The sequence below is a fragment of the Leopardus geoffroyi genome, chromosome B1 (assembly GCF_018350155.1).
Source record: "Leopardus geoffroyi isolate Oge1 chromosome B1, O.geoffroyi_Oge1_pat1.0, whole genome shotgun sequence".
In the NCBI taxonomy this organism is placed as follows: Eukaryota; Metazoa; Chordata; class Mammalia; order Carnivora; family Felidae; genus Leopardus; species Leopardus geoffroyi.
In genome coordinates this window covers 2,622,074-2,641,142 of record NC_059327.1, presented here as the reverse complement: position 1 = coordinate 2,641,142, position 19,069 = coordinate 2,622,074, and the positions used below count along the sequence as shown (strand labels likewise).

At 43.0% G+C, this 19,069-nt stretch overlaps 1 protein-coding gene across 5 annotated transcripts in view; it reads left to right on the top strand.

The window, feature by feature from the left end:
- The window catches only part of CSMD1 (CUB and Sushi multiple domains 1), a 2,022,178-nt gene that overhangs the window by 1,715,797 nt on the left and 287,312 nt on the right, over window positions 1–19,069 (top strand). For all 5 annotated transcript variants that reach the window (XM_045451804.1, XM_045451793.1, XM_045451792.1 and 2 more), the window contains one exon: window positions 4,038–4,240. In XM_045451804.1, coding sequence (XP_045307760.1) covers window positions 4,038–4,240 — 203 coding nt within the window. The remainder of the gene's footprint in view (window positions 1–4,037; window positions 4,241–19,069) is intronic.

Genomic DNA, 19,069 nt, shown 5'->3' with positions numbered 1-19,069 from the left:
AGCCTCAGAGCACTGACCAGAGCAGGCATGCTTTTATACCTTTTAGACAAGGAGACAATAAATTTGTGAAGAATTGACGAGACAAAGATGTTTGGGTTTGGAGTGGTAGATTAGAAAGGAAGTGACAAGCTTTGCTTGCACGGCCTTCTCCGCCCTCGACCTGTCTCTCTGGTGGCAAGGATGTCTTTCTGGTTCCGAGGGTACTTTTCACAGTGGAGATTAATCTCATACTTTCAGGAGAACAAGGCGGGTCACACAGCCCCTCTTGCACCAGCTGTTTCTTAAGTAACTTTAATTCAAAATAACCAGTATTCCAACAGGACATATTTGGGGTTGTCAGATTCTGCTCCCCTTCACTAAGAAAACACACCTTCCATTTTAAAAATTAAAAAAAAATAGGGGCACCTGGATGGATCAGTTGGTTGAGCATCTGACTTTGGCTCAGGTCATGATCTCACAGTTCATGGGTTCGAGCCCCGTGTCGGGCTCAGTGCTGACGGCTCAGAGCCTGGAGCCTGCTTTGGATTCTGTGTCTCCCTCTCTCTCTGCCCCTCCCTGGCTCATGCTGTGTCTCTCTCTGTCTCAAAAATAAATAAACATTAGAAATATTTAAAAAAAAAGAAAAAATAACTCTATGGTCTTGTAAATAGGCATAGAAAAAATAATTTAATATATTTCATGATCAACAACATAACAGGATAAACAGAAATCCTCCTACCATAGTAAACAGCAGCAGATTTTTCTTAAAATGAAGGGTTGTGACAAAATTTTTCAGCAAAAATATAATAATATAATATAATATAATATACTATAATATAATATAATATAAATACTATGACCTAATACATAAGCTGTAACAAAAGATATAGCACGTTACAAAAGTGGGAAAACATGTTTTCAAGTAATTCATAGCCCACGGTTCTCTTTATTCACCTGTGACCTTTGACAGTATCATCTAGTCCTTTGATATAACAACCACTTATTTGCAGAAGACCCACACATTTGTTATTTCCATGCTGACTTTTCTTCGGAACTCCCGCTCCATATGAACAACCGTCTCCTTACCGTCTCCACTCAGTGCCCGTTAGGCACCTTGAACCCTACACGCCCCAAGCCCCTCCGTCCTCCGGATTCCCCACCCCACAAACCTCACCCACCTATTCTTTGTCAGCTCTGTGGATGGCACCCCCCCCCCCAGCCTTTGTGGCTTCCAGGAAACTTGGGGTGACCTTGCTTCCTCTCTCCCCCGTGTGCCTCATCCCATCCTGGTTCTGTCTTCACAATGTCCCCAGAGTCTGACAGACTCTTAGTGTCTCCACTGCAGCTCCCCTGACAGCATGCATTTGCCCCCACTACTCTTGATTCGACATTTTCCTCCACACTCTGCTGTCCACACAGCAAGCAGAATAAAGGCTTTAAATCTTAGGCGAGATAGTTGCTTCACTGAAAATGTCCCATTGGCGTGTCACCCAACGGACAAGCTGCAAGGCACTAAATGTTCCGACCCCCTCTTCCCACGCCACCCCTGCCCGCTGTTTGTCTCACCTGAGCTTTCACTTCTCAGTCCCTCTCCCAGTTCTGGTTACACGGAGTGCCCGGATGTCCCCAGGGCTGAGGGCACACCCTCCCTGCAGTTTGCTTGGCTTCATGCGTCCCTCCCATGGGGTATGGCCGACCTCTTTGCCCCCTCCGAGTCCCTGCTGAAGCCCGGCCCCATGACGCGGCTCACCTAGGTACCCTGTTAGTACTTCAGCCCTTCCCTCCTGCCCCAGTGCTCTTTACTCTGCTTTGCTCTCTTCCTCCTCCGGTTCCATTTACCAGCCGCTGGCCGGCAGTCTTCTTCACTCGCATGAAGGGTCAAGGGTGGGGGCTCCGGCCTGGCCCCTCCCATCACCTCACCAGCTCCGTGAGAGCGGCTCTTCTAAGTTTCCTCATCTGATGCGTCCAAGATTCCAGGAAGAATGCCAGGACACAGCTGGTGATCAGTAGACACTTGTTGAGCCGCTGAACTGTATGGAGGGAGGGAAGCGTTAGAGACACAAAACACGTTCTACCTCGTGAGTCATCAGGGGGATGCAATTTGCCCGGGATAGCATCCCTCAAGCACCAGATGTTCTATCTGTACGACTACTGGAGTCTGATAACATCGGGTGTTGGTAAGCACGAGACAGAACGAAGGCCTGTGGTCACTACTGTGAGGCTCAGTGCTCAGGTCACTGGGCAGAACAGCTTGGAGATTCTGTTTGAGCCTAGAAAGATCCTGGGTGAGTTCACAGGGGTGCTTGCTGGAGCACCATTGCCATAATTAAGAGGAATGCTCAGTTGGTTGAGCATCTGACTCTTGATTTCAGCTCAGGTCATGACCTCATGGTTCTTGAGTTCAAACCCTGCATCGGGCTCTGTGCTGTCAGTCCAGAGCCTGCTTGGGATTCTCTCTCTCCCTCTTTCTCGCCCCTCCCCTCCTCTTTCTCTCCCTCCCTACCTCCCTCCCTCTCTCTCTCTCTCTCTCTCTCACAAAATAAATAAATGAATGAACTTAAAAATAAGATGTGGGAATGTGGCTATACTCTTGTGGTGAGCAAGGCATAACGCATAAACTTGTCAAATCGCTGTGTTGAGCACAACTAATATGATGCTGTGTGTTGACTATACTTCCACACAAATAAGTAAACACACACACACACACACACACACAGAAAGCCTCAAAAATAAAATGTAAAAACAAACTATCGTTTAGTAGAGGACTAGAAAAATAAGCATTTACCCATGCTTTTACAGTGAAGGAACAAAACTCTACGTTTTTCGGTGTGAAGGACTTTCGTGTAAGTAACACTGAATGTAAAAAGCAACTGGAAAATGGTACCAGGACATACACCCCAAAATGACCTCTCTTACGCCATAAGCGTTCAATGTAGATAACAGGACTAGAGATTGTCTGGGGAGACGTATGCACGCGGACGTGGAAATGATGGAAATGTGAAAGGGGAAACGTACTAGGGAACAGTCCGTCCACATTTTAGAAGTGTGCAGTGAGCAGAAGGACCGATGAGTGCATGGAAGAGAGGGTTGTGTGGCCGTGTCTGTAAGATTTTATTTTTGCAGACGATCTGCAGCCAAGGAGCCCAGCACGGTAGTCCCGGTGGAGGTGGTACAGGGCCCGCTACAGCCTGTACTTTTCTCCATGTGAAAATTATCTTATGTCGACATCTTAGGATTTTTATCTCCCTGACAATTTCGTGCAACACGTGGTGAAGGAGAAACTGGAGACCAACCCCATCAGGAACTAGTGACTTGTGTTGGTCCATTAGCTAAGCCCTTCCACGGGGCTGTTTGCTTGTCCCGACGACGGTCCTGCCCGGAAGAGTGAGCTTTCTAGAGGAGACATGTTTTACGTTGCTCTGGGAGATGTCTGTAAATCTGATAGAAGTAGATGAAAATGTTCTCGAGACGGGAGCTGGTGTCACACGTTTCTGCCTTTGTGTTGGTATTTCAAATTATGCATTTTTCTGAAAATAAAACTTATAGAAACCAACGGCGTAAGATGAGATGGTTCGGGTCCAAGGACAGCATCCCCGTGCTTCAAAGAGGGCCTTTGCAGGTGTCTCTCTGGGCACGGATGCTACCACCTAGTGGGGTGTTTCAGGAACCACACGGAAGCCACGGAAAGATCAGACTTTGATTAGCTTAAAGCCAAGCGATGTCGAAGTCGCCTTTGATTTGTGAGCCTGAGAAAGCTTTGAATTATGAAAAGAACTGACAGTCTCAGAAGGAATCGTTCCATTGTTTTGTCCTTAACACGCGGCCCTGCATAGAGCTTGGCGGTGTGTGTCCGTCAGGGGCAGAAGGGATCCTCGGTATACCAGTGGGTCCACGTCCAGGAGGCTCGGTCCCCTCTGCCTCATTGTCAGGTGACACCGTGTCGCCGGGGTGTGGGCAGACGAGATGAGCTCGCGTGCATTCCCGGTGGTGCTCAGGTGTTCTCGTGGAGCGGGAAGCCCTCTTCCGAGTAAGTGTGCCAGCTGTGCTCTCTCCCGCAGCCTGCACTTCATCGTGTTCGACACCGAGACGGCCCATGACATCCTGAAGGTCTGGGACGGCCCCGTGGACAGTGACGTCCTGCTGAAGGAGTGGAGCGGCTCCATGCTCCCCGAGGACATCCACAGTACCTTCAGCTCGCTCACCCTGCAGTTCGACAGCGACTTCTTCATCAGCAAGTCTGGCTTCTCCATTCAGTTCTCAAGTAGGTGACGGCCGCCCTCTCCCTCGTCCTCGTGGTCATTTGTGCTGCCCTTTGTGTTCTTAGGCCTCGCCCCTAATGGAGGTGATTTCTGTGGAGCGTAATGGGAAATTTTGAAAATGTGTCTCAAGAGAAAAGTCCGTTTTAGGGAACGCTTGCGTTGGCAGGAAGGGTTGGGCATCGCATGTCCGCGGTTACGTGAAAAAACACACACAACTTTAAAGGCTCGAGTTAACTAGGGAAATTTGGGCCCAAGACATGTGTGGGTCTCCACCTGAATATAAAGTTTATCTCTGGTGCCCCCGCAAAACCTGTACCAACTCCAGGCTCCCTGATTGTGCTATGAAGTCCCCATGCAATGGAGATGCTCACCTGCTGTGCTCTGCGTGTCCGTGGTCAGCCACCCCAAACACAAGTGCCCTGATTCTTCTCCTTCTTTGGACCAAGGTCTTGAGTAGTTCACTTGAGACGGTGATCTCTGGGCGATCGCTCATGGGACACAGTGTTTGCACATTTGAGCTCTTACCTCCTGAAAGACAGGTTCCACCTTGGCTTTTTTTTTTTTTTTTAAACTCTCCAGCCCATTTTCAATGAGCAGTTTCTCAAGAAGGAAGGAGTGAAGATATTTTGTGGAGGTTCCACTTTTTTTCAAAATTTTTTTAATGTTTATTTATTTTTGAGAGACAGAGACAGAGCGTGAGCAGGTGAGCAGCAGAGAGAGGGAGACACAGAATCCGAAACAGGCTCCAGGCTCCGAGCCGTCAGCCCCATGAGATCATGACCTGAGCCGAAGTCGGACGCTCAACCGACTGAGCCACCCAGGTGCCCCAGAAATTCCGCTTTTGAGTGCCCTTCAAGTCGCACCACGTCGAGATCATATGATTTGGCGGTGCACGTGGTCAGCCGTTGGCGTAAGACAAGTGGGGTTTGCACATAACACCTTCCAACCCGCCTTATCCCTTGGCAGGTCACTGGTGAGCATATTTAGGATTTACATAAGCAAACGGACTTAGCTCAATTTGATGCTTTGAAAGGTTGCTAATAAAAATGAGATTATCATCTGCACAAGTTTTTCTCTCTGCTTTCACTGCGCTTCGAGCGCGGTAATTTGCAATAGTTTGCAAACGTGCTAAATTTTTCACTGGTCTTTGGTAAAAACATCAGAGGTAAGTTTGTTCCAGCGAACCTAGCTTGGGGGAAAATGTCCTTCATCTTAAGAATTTTGCTCTTTATCTTCAGAAATGGTGGTGAGTAGACAGTAGATGTGGAATCTCCTGTCCTTCTCTGGCAAAACAAAAATGTTGGCAACACTATGAGGTTATGTTTGTTTTTCTCTTTTACCTGTTGTATACTTTCCCAATTTGTCTTAACAGATAATTTTTTAGAGCAATTTTGGGTTCACAGCAACATTGAGAGGAATACAGAGGTTTCCCATATACCGTCCCCCAAATGCCCAGCCTCCCCCATTGGCAACATCCCCACTAGATGGTGCATTTGCCACAGTTGTTGAACCCGTGGTGACATCATCATCACCCAGAGTCCACAGTACGTGCTACGGATGTGCACAAATGTGCAATAACATGTATCCACCGTGATAGTGTCATACAGTCATTCATGGCCCTACACATCTCTGTTCTGACTGCCCACCCCTCCCCTATGCCCTCAGCCACTGGCAACCACAGATCCCTTTACTGTCTCCATGGGTTTGCTTTCCCCAGAATGTCATAGAGTTGGAATCACTCAGTGATTCCCACGCTACGGGATGCTTTTTCCGATGGGTTTCTTACACTTGGTGATATGCATTTAAGGCTTCCCCGTGTCTTTGCACCTCTTCTTAGTGATGGATAACTCATTTCTTTTTAGCGATGAAAAATACTTCACTGTCCAGATAGACCAGAGTTTCTTAACCCGTCACTACTGAAGGGCATCCTGGTTACATACAGGTTTTGGCGATCATGGGTAAAGCTGCTGTAAACATTCTTGTGCAGGTTTTTGTGTGAACATAAGGTTTTAATTCATTTAGGTAAATACCAAGGAGCTTGATCACTGGCTCGTACGGTAAGAATATGTTTGGTTTTGTTCTTGGCCTTTTAAAACCCTTCCTTTTTTAAAATTCTTGCAGAGCCTGGAAACCGCTTATTTTCCTGTGTTCCTTCAGGATTCCTTCTTTTCAGGAAAAGACAACTTCCTACTTTGGGTTGTTTTTTTTTTAAAGGCCCTTTGTTTTATATGAGAATAACAGACATTTTGATTCTCCTTATATGTTGATGTTTAGGAAGTGGACAACATGAACACATCCATTGAAGTTCTGACAGAAATGAAACTTGCTTATTTTTTTGTAAATTCAGTGTTCCAGGTGTTCTAGTTTGAACCATGTGAAGGTGTCAATTTTATACATAAGAATGTGTGACTATCGGCAAATCGTATGGTTTTACAAGACCCTTGTGCGTGAACTTTCCCCCCTCCATTCCCAGCTACTAAGTCCCTATGTCTGGTACACTTTGAGAAATTCCACATTAAGGGCAAAAATATACTATTGATTCTGAGGTTCTATAATTAATTGGGTTTCTGCAAGGTTGTCTTAAAAACTCTATAAAAAGGCCAAAAATATATAAAATGTTGCTTGTTATAATTTAGATTATTATAAATTAGATTATAATTATAATTTATAATTTTTCCCGGACTCTAAGGAAACTTGGGCTTCTCTGTTGATCTGTAAAGACCTTCTGTCTCCTTTTTATTGCTTTATTTGTGAATTGAAGATATTGTACCAAGGACATTTGCATTTAACCCTGCATTCTGTGTTGTACATTTTCTCTTTGCCTTTTTAGATTATTCTCTGCCTTTTCCCAAGCTGCTCGCTGACCCTAGAGGTGAACACGTGTGCACTAGGCCTTCTCTCCTATTTGCATTCATCCACTGGGGAGCTCTGGCAGGACATGACAAATACAGGATGTAGTGTGTGGCCGGGGGTTTGATGTGCCCTGTTCCCTCCCCTGTCGATTTCCCTGGGGCTGGCTCTGTCCCTCCATCGAAACTTACTGCTTTTCTCAAGAAGCTGTGTCTGTCCATGTTCTTTCCAGATACTTATAACCAGTTCTCAGCAACCACACCTCTACCTGGGGTTAACCTTTTAAGGAAGCCCTCTCAAATAATCCTATTGGAAGTGTGCTCTAGGTTTTGTGTCGGATCCTTATTTAATTGTAAATAAGTTTGCAGTTGTATGAGCCACATTGGGAAGCCTGTGAAATGGTCAAGCGTGTGTTCCCCTCTCTGTTCTTAGAACAAAGGCCATTTCTCAGTTTTCTAAGTGAAATTGTATCACTTCAAGCTCCTAAGCATGAAGGCAGATGAGAAGTCCAATATCAGTCTGTTGTACAAAGCCCCCTCCCCATGTTGTGGTGTGTGGGGAGTCAGGATGTGTTCTGCGTGCTGAGTAGGAGGAGACCAGGTCCTCTCTGCTCTCTTTGGGTGCTGTCTTTGCCCTTGGTGGCCACACAGATTCGTCTCACGGAGGCTCTGTCCGTGGACAGAGCTGGAACACAGCGGCCCTGCCCCTCTCCACAGCCAGGATGCTCCCTGAACTTCAAGTAAAGTCTGCCATTTTGGGACACCAGTGGGAGTGAGATAGTGGGACACAAGACTCTGTGTCTCTGAGAACTTGATGAAAAGTTGACTCTTACACCTAGTTACCCTGGATGTAACAGTCAGAATTTGCCCAGGACAAAAAAGTTTCCTAAAACCCCTCAGTCAGGTAATGAAACTGACACGCCCATGTTCCAGGAACCCCTGTCGGGCACCAGTGCGCTGGGGCATTCTGGTCAACCTACCCTTACCCGTGACCAATGTGCCAGTCTCCATCTCTGCAGTTGTGGGGCCTTCCTTTCCTCGTCAGACTTTCCTCATGGGAGGCTCCATTGGGAAACCAAATTTAAACTGGAGTCTTGCTGAACCAAAGGTCTGAATCTCCTCAAAATATGCAAAAGAGCCCATCTCTCCAGACCAAAAGGGCTTTGCTCCTCTTCTGGAAGTGAGAAGAAGGCAAAGTCCATAAATTTTTATCTATGATCTTGAGACAACAACAACAACAACAACAACAAAGGCATTTTATGTATAAGTTAGATTGTTTTAGCATTCATAAGTCAAGCTAATGTTAAAATTTGAAGTATTAGCACCACACTGCGATTTCAAAATAAAATTTAAGATGATGGAACTGAAAAAAAAAAAATGTTTTCCTCATGTAATTGGTGCCAAGTATAACCACTGTTCCCAGGCAAAAGTGCCCTTTATTCAATAGTATTAAATTCGAGTTTTCTTGATAAGCCATTTTAACTTGATAGCATGCCAATAATATGTGAACTAAGAATTATAGGTGTCACTGAATTACCGGAGGGAAAAATACTCATTTGGGCATTGGTTTTCTTAGAGGTACTTAAATCATCAGATTTTAAATAAGCATAAAGCATAAGAACTTGACCTCACTGCCACTGTATGTCTCAGGCACGTGACTCCCTACTAAGTTAGAGCTTTTCAATTTTGACGACACCCCTGTTCTCAAAATGCCTTCTTCAGCTGCTTCTGTCTTTCTTAGTCCTCTTTCTTCCACTGGCCACTCTTTTGTGGCCTCAGTTTTTTGTTTTTGTTTTTGTTTTACCATTGTACTGTTATTTAATTTCGTGTGCATATTATCACTATTTTTTAAATTTAAATCCAGGTTAGTTAATATATAGTGTAATAATTTAGGAGTAGAATTTAGTGATTCATCACTTACCTATAACACCCAGTGCTCATCCCAGCAACTGCCCTCCTTAAAGCCCATCGCCCATCTAGCCCATCCCCCCACCCAACAACCCTCAGTTTGTTCTCTCTAGTTAAGAATCTCTTATAGTTTCTCTCCCTCTCTGTTTTTCTCTTGTTTTTTTTTTTTTTCTTCCCTTCCCTTATGTTCACCTGTTTTGTATCTTAAATTCCACTTAAGAGTGAACTCATATGATATTTGTCTTTCTCTGACGGTCTTATTTTGCTTAGCATAATATACTCTAGTTCCATCCACGTTGTTGCAGATGGCAAGACTTCATTCTTTTTGATCGCCGAATAATATTACATTGTGTGTGTGTGTGTGTGTGTGTGTGTAAACATTAAACATATTTTTAAATTATATCTATATGTGTATCTATCTCACATCTTCTATATCCATTCATCAGTTGGTGGACATTTGGGCTCTCCCCATACTTTGGCTATTATTGATAATGCTGCCAGAAACATTGGTGGGCATGTACCTGTTCGAAGCAACACTCCTGTAGCCTTTGGATAAATCCCTAGTAGTGCAATTGCTGGGTCATAGGGTAGCTCTGTCTTTAGCTTTTTGAGGAGCCTCCATAGTGTTTTACAGAGTGGCTGTGCCAGCTGGCACTCCCATCAGCAGTTCTGTTGCAGCCTCTTTTGCTGGTTTTCCTCTTTCTGCCCTCAAACTCTAAAGGCTGGATGTGTCTAGGGTGACATCATGTGTTTCTTCCTGTCAACATTCACTCCTCGGGTTTTATCAGCCAACCTTCCAAAACCTCTGCCCTGAGCATCCACTGTCCATTTGCCACTGTTCCCTGCCTTCAACTTGGCACATGAAACTTGGCCTCACTTCCAACCCAGTCGTCTCCCAAAGCTGACGTTCTTGAAGTCTCTCCTATCATGGCAGATGGCAACTCCATTCTGGTTGTTGTCCGGGCAAAGCCTCCGAAGTCATTTTTTTTTTTAGAAATCTCTTTCTCACACCCCATATAACCCCGCACCAAATTCAGTAGGGTCCATATTCAAAACCCCAAGTCCAACCAGTTGTCTCAACCTGTGCGCTTGCCACGTTGGTCTAAGTCTTTTGGGCTTGGGCTGAGTTATCCAGGCTTCGTCTCTCCTGCTCCTGCCCATTCACTAACTTACCTGAGCACAGGAACCAAGACGAGTCTTTAATAAAGGCTATAAAATCTTCTGTGCAAACTTCCCCTAATCCACATTTTTCAACACCACCCTCAGTGACTGCCCTCCATCCTGTCAATCCAGCAGATGACAGTTAACACTGTAAGTTAACACTCCAGCAGAACACCAACCTTCCCTCGGGGTGTCCCCCATATATGGTGTATGTCCATTTTACATACTTAAATCCCCACCCTTATCTCTTTGCTGGCTTAAGGAATCCTAGTGTGGCCATGCCACCTTTGAAGATTCCTTTAGCTGAATGAGTCCTTTGTCACTTAATGGTCCCCAGATCCAACACCCATACATCTGGTGGAGTGCTTATTGTGTCATCTGTGAGTACTCTGTTTGTTGTTGCTAGACTCAGTTCCTGGAGGGCAGATTGTATTTGTATTTCTACAACCTGATAATGTGATTAGTGGCTAAAAGGATTTGCTAATTGAAAATGCTTGAAAATACTGAGATGGCTTCGACTGCATGACAAACAGTGTGTCATCTACAGAAAATGATGTGTTTTGCATTAACTTTGGCTTCATTCAAAACTTTTAATAGGCAAGACTTTAATCATAAATATTTAAAGACTAATTTTAATAATAAAGCTTCTTTTTTCCCTCCTGGATTATTTTCTACCCGATGTTGATAGTTAAGATAAATGATCTTCAATGTTTATTATTAGAAGTGTAGTGGCCAATATAGACTGTGTTTTGACTAGTCAAGATCGCATTATACAGATTCAATGAAAGTCAGGCATCTTTGTTGACAATTTATACCTTTATTTATCCTTGATTACTTGTTTATACCATTCAGAAAGCAGGCAGAACATTTTCATTTTATAAAGCTTAATGCCCATTTTTAACATGAGCACAGTGTAATCTATCATTTGATCAATTTGGTTATCATTAAATCATGATCATTTTTTGCCCCTGCTCTAAAATACTCTTGGGACAGGGACAGCTGTTTACTGAGGGCAAACTGAGGTTTACTGAGGTTGCTTAGTCTCAACCCCGCATGTGTGTGTGTGTTTCACAGCTACGGATGCAGGAAGGTGTGCAGCACGCGCTCCCCTGTGTGTTTTTACTACACTTGCCCATAAGACGAGCGCTTCTGAGCTAGGAAATGAGCTGTTGACACTCACAAGATATTCAAACCCCATTAAAGATCCATTGTCCTGCCAGCTCCTCGCAGCATATAAAACATGAGAACATGCATTGACTAGTGCAATTATGCTAATTGTAATCAGCCTAACACTCTTCATTAAAGCTTAATTACCATTTAATCATGCATAAAATGCAAGAAAATGGAGTTCGGCACAGAAAACTGACCTTTGCTCCGGGGGTTAACTAAGCTTCAGCTGAGCCTTCAGTGGTCTCTCCCATCAGCCCTTCCTTCTTGGGGAAAACAGCTCTGGAGCAAGTGGGCGTGTCAGATTCTGTGGGATGGATTTCTTCGTAAATCACGGCTGTAACTTAGCGGCTGCATGACATCTCTTCCTAATTTGCTTTATTGAGAGATAATTTAGTAGGTAATTTTCAGGTGAAAAAAATCTTTTGCTGTTTATAATGAGAGAGGCTGTTGGGGCTGCCAGTCGCCAAATGGGCTGGGATTGTGTCATGGGAGAGATCCAGCCACGAGCCCTGAGTTTACGGGCCCGGTGTCCGTGACGCACAGCACGTGGCAAGTGCAGCTGTGACCACTGATCCTCTCTGCTCTCCCAGAACTTGCCTCAGGGGACCGATGGAGAGCTGACCGCAAACTCTCACCGTTGGCCACTCACACACACAGATTGTGAGCAGCTCAGGGTGGAAGAGTTTTATTCAACTTTGATTAGCAGCACCCAGCTCATGACAGAGGCACAAAGCACGTGTACTGCATTGATTGAGCATGAGATGCCAGCTTAGCTGAGGCTCTAAATCCCACGTTCCCTGGGAAGCTGGGATTTTAGGTGGATTAGTCTTGTCTGATAGCAACAAGATTGGTAAGGAAAGGAAAGGAAAGGAGAGAAACAGGACAGGTACATGACACCTTCGCTGTTTGTGACAATATATCTTGTTTCCCTCCACTTTAATGAGATATAATGTGACACCGTATAGAAGTAAGGTGTACACCCTGGTGATTCATACGTTTATATTTTGCAGAATGATTAGCACGTTCGTTTTTGCTAACACCTCCATCACATCGCGTAATCACCATCCTTTTCGGTGGCGAGAACATGTAAGATGTACTCCCTTAGCAACTTTCATGTGTATAATACAGTACCTTTCACTATAATCACCATGCATCGGACTCCTAGAATTTATTTACTTTGTTACTAGAAGTTTGTACCATTTGACCAACATCTCCCCATTTCCCACATCGTCCAGCCTGTGGTAACTACCTTTCTATGATTCTATGATTGTGACTTTTTTAGATTCCACCTATGCGATGTATACAGTATTTGTCTTTCTATGTCTGATGTAGCTCATATCTCACTGAACATAATGCCCTCCATGTCTACTGTATTGTCACATATGGCAGGATTTTCTTCTTTATTAAGACTAAATAATATTCCATTATATACCTATATATCTATTACATCTAATCTAGATCTATGTCTATATCTATCTATCTACACACAGGGAGGGAGGGGGGGAGAGAGAGAGAGAGAGAGAGAGAGAGAGAGAGAGATCGATCTACAATGGGATTACATCTTTATCACCTGTTCAGGGACACTTAGGTTGTTTTCTTATCTTGTCTGTTATGAATAGTGCTGCAGTGGACATGGAGGTATAAATATTTATTCAAGATCCTATTTTGATTTTCTTTGGATAAATGCCCCATAGTGAGACTGCTGGATCATACTGTAATTCTACTTCTTTAAATTTTTTAAGGAAATTCCGTACTGTTTCCCACGGTGGCTGCACCAATTTATATTTCCACCGACAGTGCACAATGGTTCCCTTTTCTTGAGGATATCTCTTGGATGCTTGATATAAAAGAGAATGTCAACATTTTTCTATAGAACTACCATCTGGAGTATCATCTGTAACTGCCTTCCTGCTAACATAGATCCTACCCACACTCAAAGCTCATTGATCAGACCTCAGGCAACTGTGATGTCTGTAGATAGCCACAGCCTGCCCACCCTTCACCAAGACGTTGGACATAGAATTTCCCATGAATCTCAAACTCTAAATCAACACATGATATAGTAGGCAGACTTATGCAACCTCATTTTGAGGAAAGGGAAATGCTCCCAAATTTAATAGACTGAATTATCACAATGTCTTTAAAAACATGTCATTCAAAAATAAGTTCAGTCAGTAATGAGAGCATAGAAAATGCAAATCACCGTGGCAATAAATGTTGAGATTAACCATCTAACCACACCCTGTCCTTGGTAAGGGTTACCCTTGGCCTCATAATGTGTGTGATACCATAGGTATAATAATTTCACAGTAATGAATTTAACTGTTCATTTGTGCCCTCATGCATGGATCCATTTATTTGCCAACAAATATTTGACCCCTTCCTATTATGTTTCTGATATGATGCTGGTATTGGAAACACACAGCTGTGGAAGGCAGAAATTGCCCCAGTCATCAAAAATGGTAGGAGAAAGGCAATTGGACAATGAATGTCTACAACGTGAATGGTTATAGCACCACTGAAACAACATATGCCATTCAACAGCAATCCCGCACGTCTCTGGTTCCCGCAGATCCTATCCGTGTCCTTGCCCTTCCTTGGATGACCTATCCAGCCCTGGGATTCTCAGTTCCCATCTTGTCTCTGGTTCCTGCAGATTCTATCCGTGTCCTTGTACCCCCTTGGATGACCTGTCCAGCCCTGGGATTCTCAGCTCCCATCTTCTACCCTTTGGTCTTCTCCACTGCATTTCCCTAACTCCTCTTAGGGTGCTCACTGGTCATGCTTCACCTAAAACTCTTAAAAAGTTAAGTTCAAACCTGTCTCTCTTCTACTCTCATATCTATCTGTCTCCACCCCCGTTTACTTCATTCCTTTGCTCTTACTGGGGCACTGAGGCTGTTGCTTTCTCCTTCCTATTCCTTCCTCCTAATTTGTGATTCTTCTTCCCTTACAGAGCAATGTCTTCCATAGAATCTCTCCTGTGATATGCTGGACCCCCTTGTCTTGTGAGCTTTGTGCTATAGTCATCTGCCCTCATTCTCGTGCAGCCTGAAAGAGCCCCTGATAAGAGCCACATGAGCTGACAGCTTCTTCCACAAGATATGTTGGCCATCACCTCACTGGGGCTCAGCTATGGTAACTTGTCTGGTGAGCTCTTGTCCCCACTCACCTTATCATTTTCCAGTCTTCACCACTTTCCTCCAGTCTTCAGACTGGTCATATTCTCTTTGACTTAATGGATGACTTCAAATCATACCTTAGCAAAGACAAAACCGTCAGAAAGGTGCCTTCTACTTCCCTCCGCCAGACATGCAAACCTACTGTTGTCTCTGTTTGCTCACTCCTGGTACCCAGAATATCAGCCTCTTCTCCCTAGCAAGGCTCATCCTAACTAAGGATATCCCGCAGCTGCCACGGGGGACTTTGCTCTGTTTTGACCTCTTTCTTTCCTTAATTTCATCCTTCACTCTCCCTGACTCCTTCCTTCTGGTATGTAATCGCTCAAATCATAGTGTAGAATGAATACGTAAGACTACCTTTGCCACCTTTGGGACCCATTTTGTTGGTCTTCTCCCACTAGAACAAAACCTTATAGCATGGTCGCATCATGACAGCCAATGTCCAGGTGATCGGGGTGGGACCCTCGTCCTGGAAGCCACCACAGCAGCTAGGTCTCCACCAGCACCAGGCTCAGTCCAGAGGGCCGTTCAGGGGAAGGCTCTTGTATTGTACTTGTATTTGAGAAAGACCACTTTGACAGAAAGCAAGTCTGATCAAGCTAAGCGCCCGCTTGAAAACCACTCTAGTTTCTAGTTCACATGATGAATTCTGTCACATGACCTTGCATTGGTCAACATCCGGCTTCTGTCTGCCTCTCCATTCTACCTCGCTTCTTCTCCTGATTTCCATCAAATCCTTTTCTCTTGTTTTCAGACCTTCGCTTGCCTGTTCCCTTGGCCAAGACTACCCACCCCCTGGCCACTGTCTTCATTTTACAAGTTGCAGTGAAATGCAATCTCTTTTAGGAAGTCCTCTGAACTGAAACCATAAATAAGAATACATTTTCTATGATTTTTTACCACTTCCCCTTCATAATATTCACCCCGAATTATTTTTATAACTTCCTGGTTGTTACTGAGCACCCTGGTACTCAGAGGTCATCAATATTTTGCACTAATTACTTCATTTACTTTCTGCCTCACATTTGACACATGATAGATAGTTTTTTGCCTTTTTTAATTTTTGTTTTATTTTGTGTGTATGTGTCTGTATTTTGTTTGTTTTTTTTTTTTTTTTTTTTAGTTCTTGGTACTGGTGAGACTGAATTTTCTAAATGAATTATTTTCTAAATATTTCTGCTCTAATATTCACAGTCTTTAGAACTGCTCCAGATCTACCCAGAAGACGTGTGTCAAATTGCATTTGAAAACAACTTAAGGTAGACCTCCCCAAATAGCTCACATTCCCATTGAGGCCGTGGAAAAACGTGCGGTAGGGATTGGAGTAAATGCTTAGCAGCACTTAGTGTTATTAAAAAGGCTGTAGGCTCTCCAGATGCTAGCAATCCTATCACTGAGCACAAGGGGGAAAAGATATGCTTAAATAATTTTATTGTATAAATACATAGTTTTTATTGTATATTTACATATATAATTACCCATGTATAATTTGAGCATAATAAGACTTATTTGAGCTGACGAACTGCATGATCTCAAGTACACACACACACACACACGCGTGCGTATAATTTTTAAACTAGGCAACACAGAGGCGTGGTTTTCTGTACGTGAAAGAACGTGTGGCCTGGGGCTTGGCCCCGTCTTTACCAGTGGTGTAAACTTCAGCATGTAAGTCAAAACTCATTAGCAATAATTTCCATGGTAATTAGGTTGAATTAGGCCGTAATACACAGTTTTGATGAGGACTGTACCCAGAGGTAAGGAAGATAAAAGCACCTTGACTTGCCGGTTTCCTCCAAATGTAAGGGATTGCAATTCTGTGTTCCCAGTTCTAGAAGTAGACTCCAGGGAGGTATTACGTGGGAAATGACTTAGTCTGCGGTTCTCAAGTGAGATTGTTCCCTCTGCGTGGTCCCCTGTTTCACACCACTCAATTCAAACTGACAGTAGTAAGATTCTCAGGCCCGGTGCTTGGCAAGACCGCCTATAGCTGTCATTTTGACTTCAACACAGGAAAAGGTAGTAAGGAAGTAGGTATCACTTTGTCATGCTAATGATATGGTACCAGATCTTTGCAGCGCAGCTGAGGTTCCTAGAACGTATTGAAAGTGTTAATCAAGCCTTTGGAATCAGTCAATAATAGGCAGATTTGCAAAACTCTTCATGAAAAGCCTGATGTTTAAGTATCTCCTCTCCTCCAGTCTGTTTTGGGTCAATCCACGGCAGTTCATTGTTTATGCCTAATAGAAATCTGAGAGTCAGCTTAGCCATGATTACTTGCGTGAATAGATGTTTTAAAAAGGAGCTTTGCAGGGTGAGGGTTGAGGGTTTTAATTTGCTTTTGACTTTAGATATAAAGAATCTAAAATCCCTTTCATTGACTGAATGAAGGATTCTTCAGTGTTGTGAGGATGCAAATCACAGCCAAGATTGTATGGCACATTCAAAATTAAAATAGTTGTGCTACTATTAGGTATAAGGTGGTTTTATTTTTTTATTTTTAAAAATTTTTGAAGTTTACTTATTTTGAGAGAGAGAGAGAGAGAGAGAGAGAGAATGAGGGGGCAGAGAGAGCAGAAGAGAGAATTCCAAGCAGTCTCTGAGCTGACACAGCACAGAGCCTGATGTGGGGCTTGAACTCACAAACTGTGAGATCATGACCCGAGCCGAAATCGAGAGTGGGATGTTTAACTGACTGAGCCACCCAGGTTCCCCAAGGTGGTTTTAAACATAACTTTAAATAGAATAGTATTTCTAAACTTCCAAGGACAACATACTTGGTTTCTCATACATTTCTGTATTTGACATGATGGAAGAAAAAGTGTGAATTAGGGTGATTCTCTCTGAGAACTCACAGTCCCCGACTCCAGAGGAAGTGAGCTTGCTTCACTGGGCAGTCCTAGGTACTTCATGAGGACAAGTGATTCTTGAATCATTGCGAACACTATTAGTCTGTTATATTCTTAGGTCTTTTTATTAAAAAGTTTCCAAGTGCTTTCCTTTACATGGTCTAAGTTCTACAACTATATGGTATCCAAAGCTCACAAATATAGTTTCATAACTAGCAAGTAGATGTTGGAACATTTGTTTGCAAAAAATAGAAAAATAATCTGATTCGTAGATATTGCCTAATTTGGACGTTTATTCTATACCGGTCATATTCTCTTTCCAGTAACTGATTATGAGTCTCTTTGAACTAATTTAGAAAGTTAATTTAAAACAATTTAAACAAGTTAGTTTTAACAAACATCCAATATTATAAAATACAAATAGGAGGATCAGAATCCAACTATAAAACTTGATTAGGGAAAAAGGGAAGGGAATGATACATGATACTAAAAATGAAAATTTGTGGGGTGGCAAATCCATTTCATAGTTTAACAGTTGTAATAACATTTCTTAAATTACTGTATTTTCTTTTAATTAGCATGAAACATTTTTATGGGATTCAGGCTGAGCTTTGCTTTAATGAAATACACATTCCTTTTTGTGCAAAATCAAAGTGATTGATATATTTCTGGCGCATATTAAGTTTTTTAATTGTAGAATTCAGTTTATACTTATGTTTGATGGATATATTTTTGGCATATTTTCATAGCTATTCGGCACTTGTTAAGTACAAATATCATAAAGCAAATTTTCCACTTTTGAAATATTGTGACACAGAACTCTTGGGTGACAGAGCATCCGGGGTATTTAATGTTTTCTTATAATGTCACTCGTCCTGTCTACACATCTGTTTTAATACCTGTGCTTCAGTTGACAGCCTGCAATCTTTCATGCTTTCAGCGGTTTTAACATGTCTGTCCAAGGAATCCTTGTCTTTTGATTTATTTTCTTCCCTCCTGGCTCATGGTAACAGCACCGATTGAGCCTCATGGGTAAATAGTAATTGTGTTCACTTGAAAGGACTTTGTTTAGTTTACTTTGTTTGTTTGTTTGTTTGTTTTTGTTTTGTTTGTTCCTAAGAGAAATTGTCGTCGTCTTCAGGAATGGGCAAAAATGCCATTGTGTAGGGTCCATCTTCAAATTTGCCAATAGTTACCAAGAATTTACAATCATGAAACCCATATTGCTTTTTGCCATGAAGGAACATTCAGAAATACATGACTTTTGTGTTGAGTCTGGATAAGTTTTTAATCCCTTTGAATTTTGAGATGAAACGTGTGTAAAAATAACTTTGGGCTTGTAGTCATTGTAATTCAAAGGAATATTACAACATAATTTTTTTTATATTTTTACATTAAAGTTTTTCTTCAGAAGTGATTATAAATCCACATGCACTTGTAAGAAATAAAACAGAGAGATCCTGTGGATCCCTTACACAGTCTCCCCCAATGATAACACCTTGCAAATCAAGAGGACAGATCACAGTTAGGGTGTTGGCATTGATACAGTCAATGTACGGAGCTTTCACCACCAGGAGGGCACCTCAGGTTGCACCCGAATACTCACCCATTTCCCTCCTGCATCCACTCTATCTTAAAGCCCACAACCATTAATCTGTTCTCCTTTGCTGTAACTTTGTAATTTCAAGAACGTTACGTGCAGGGAGTCATGG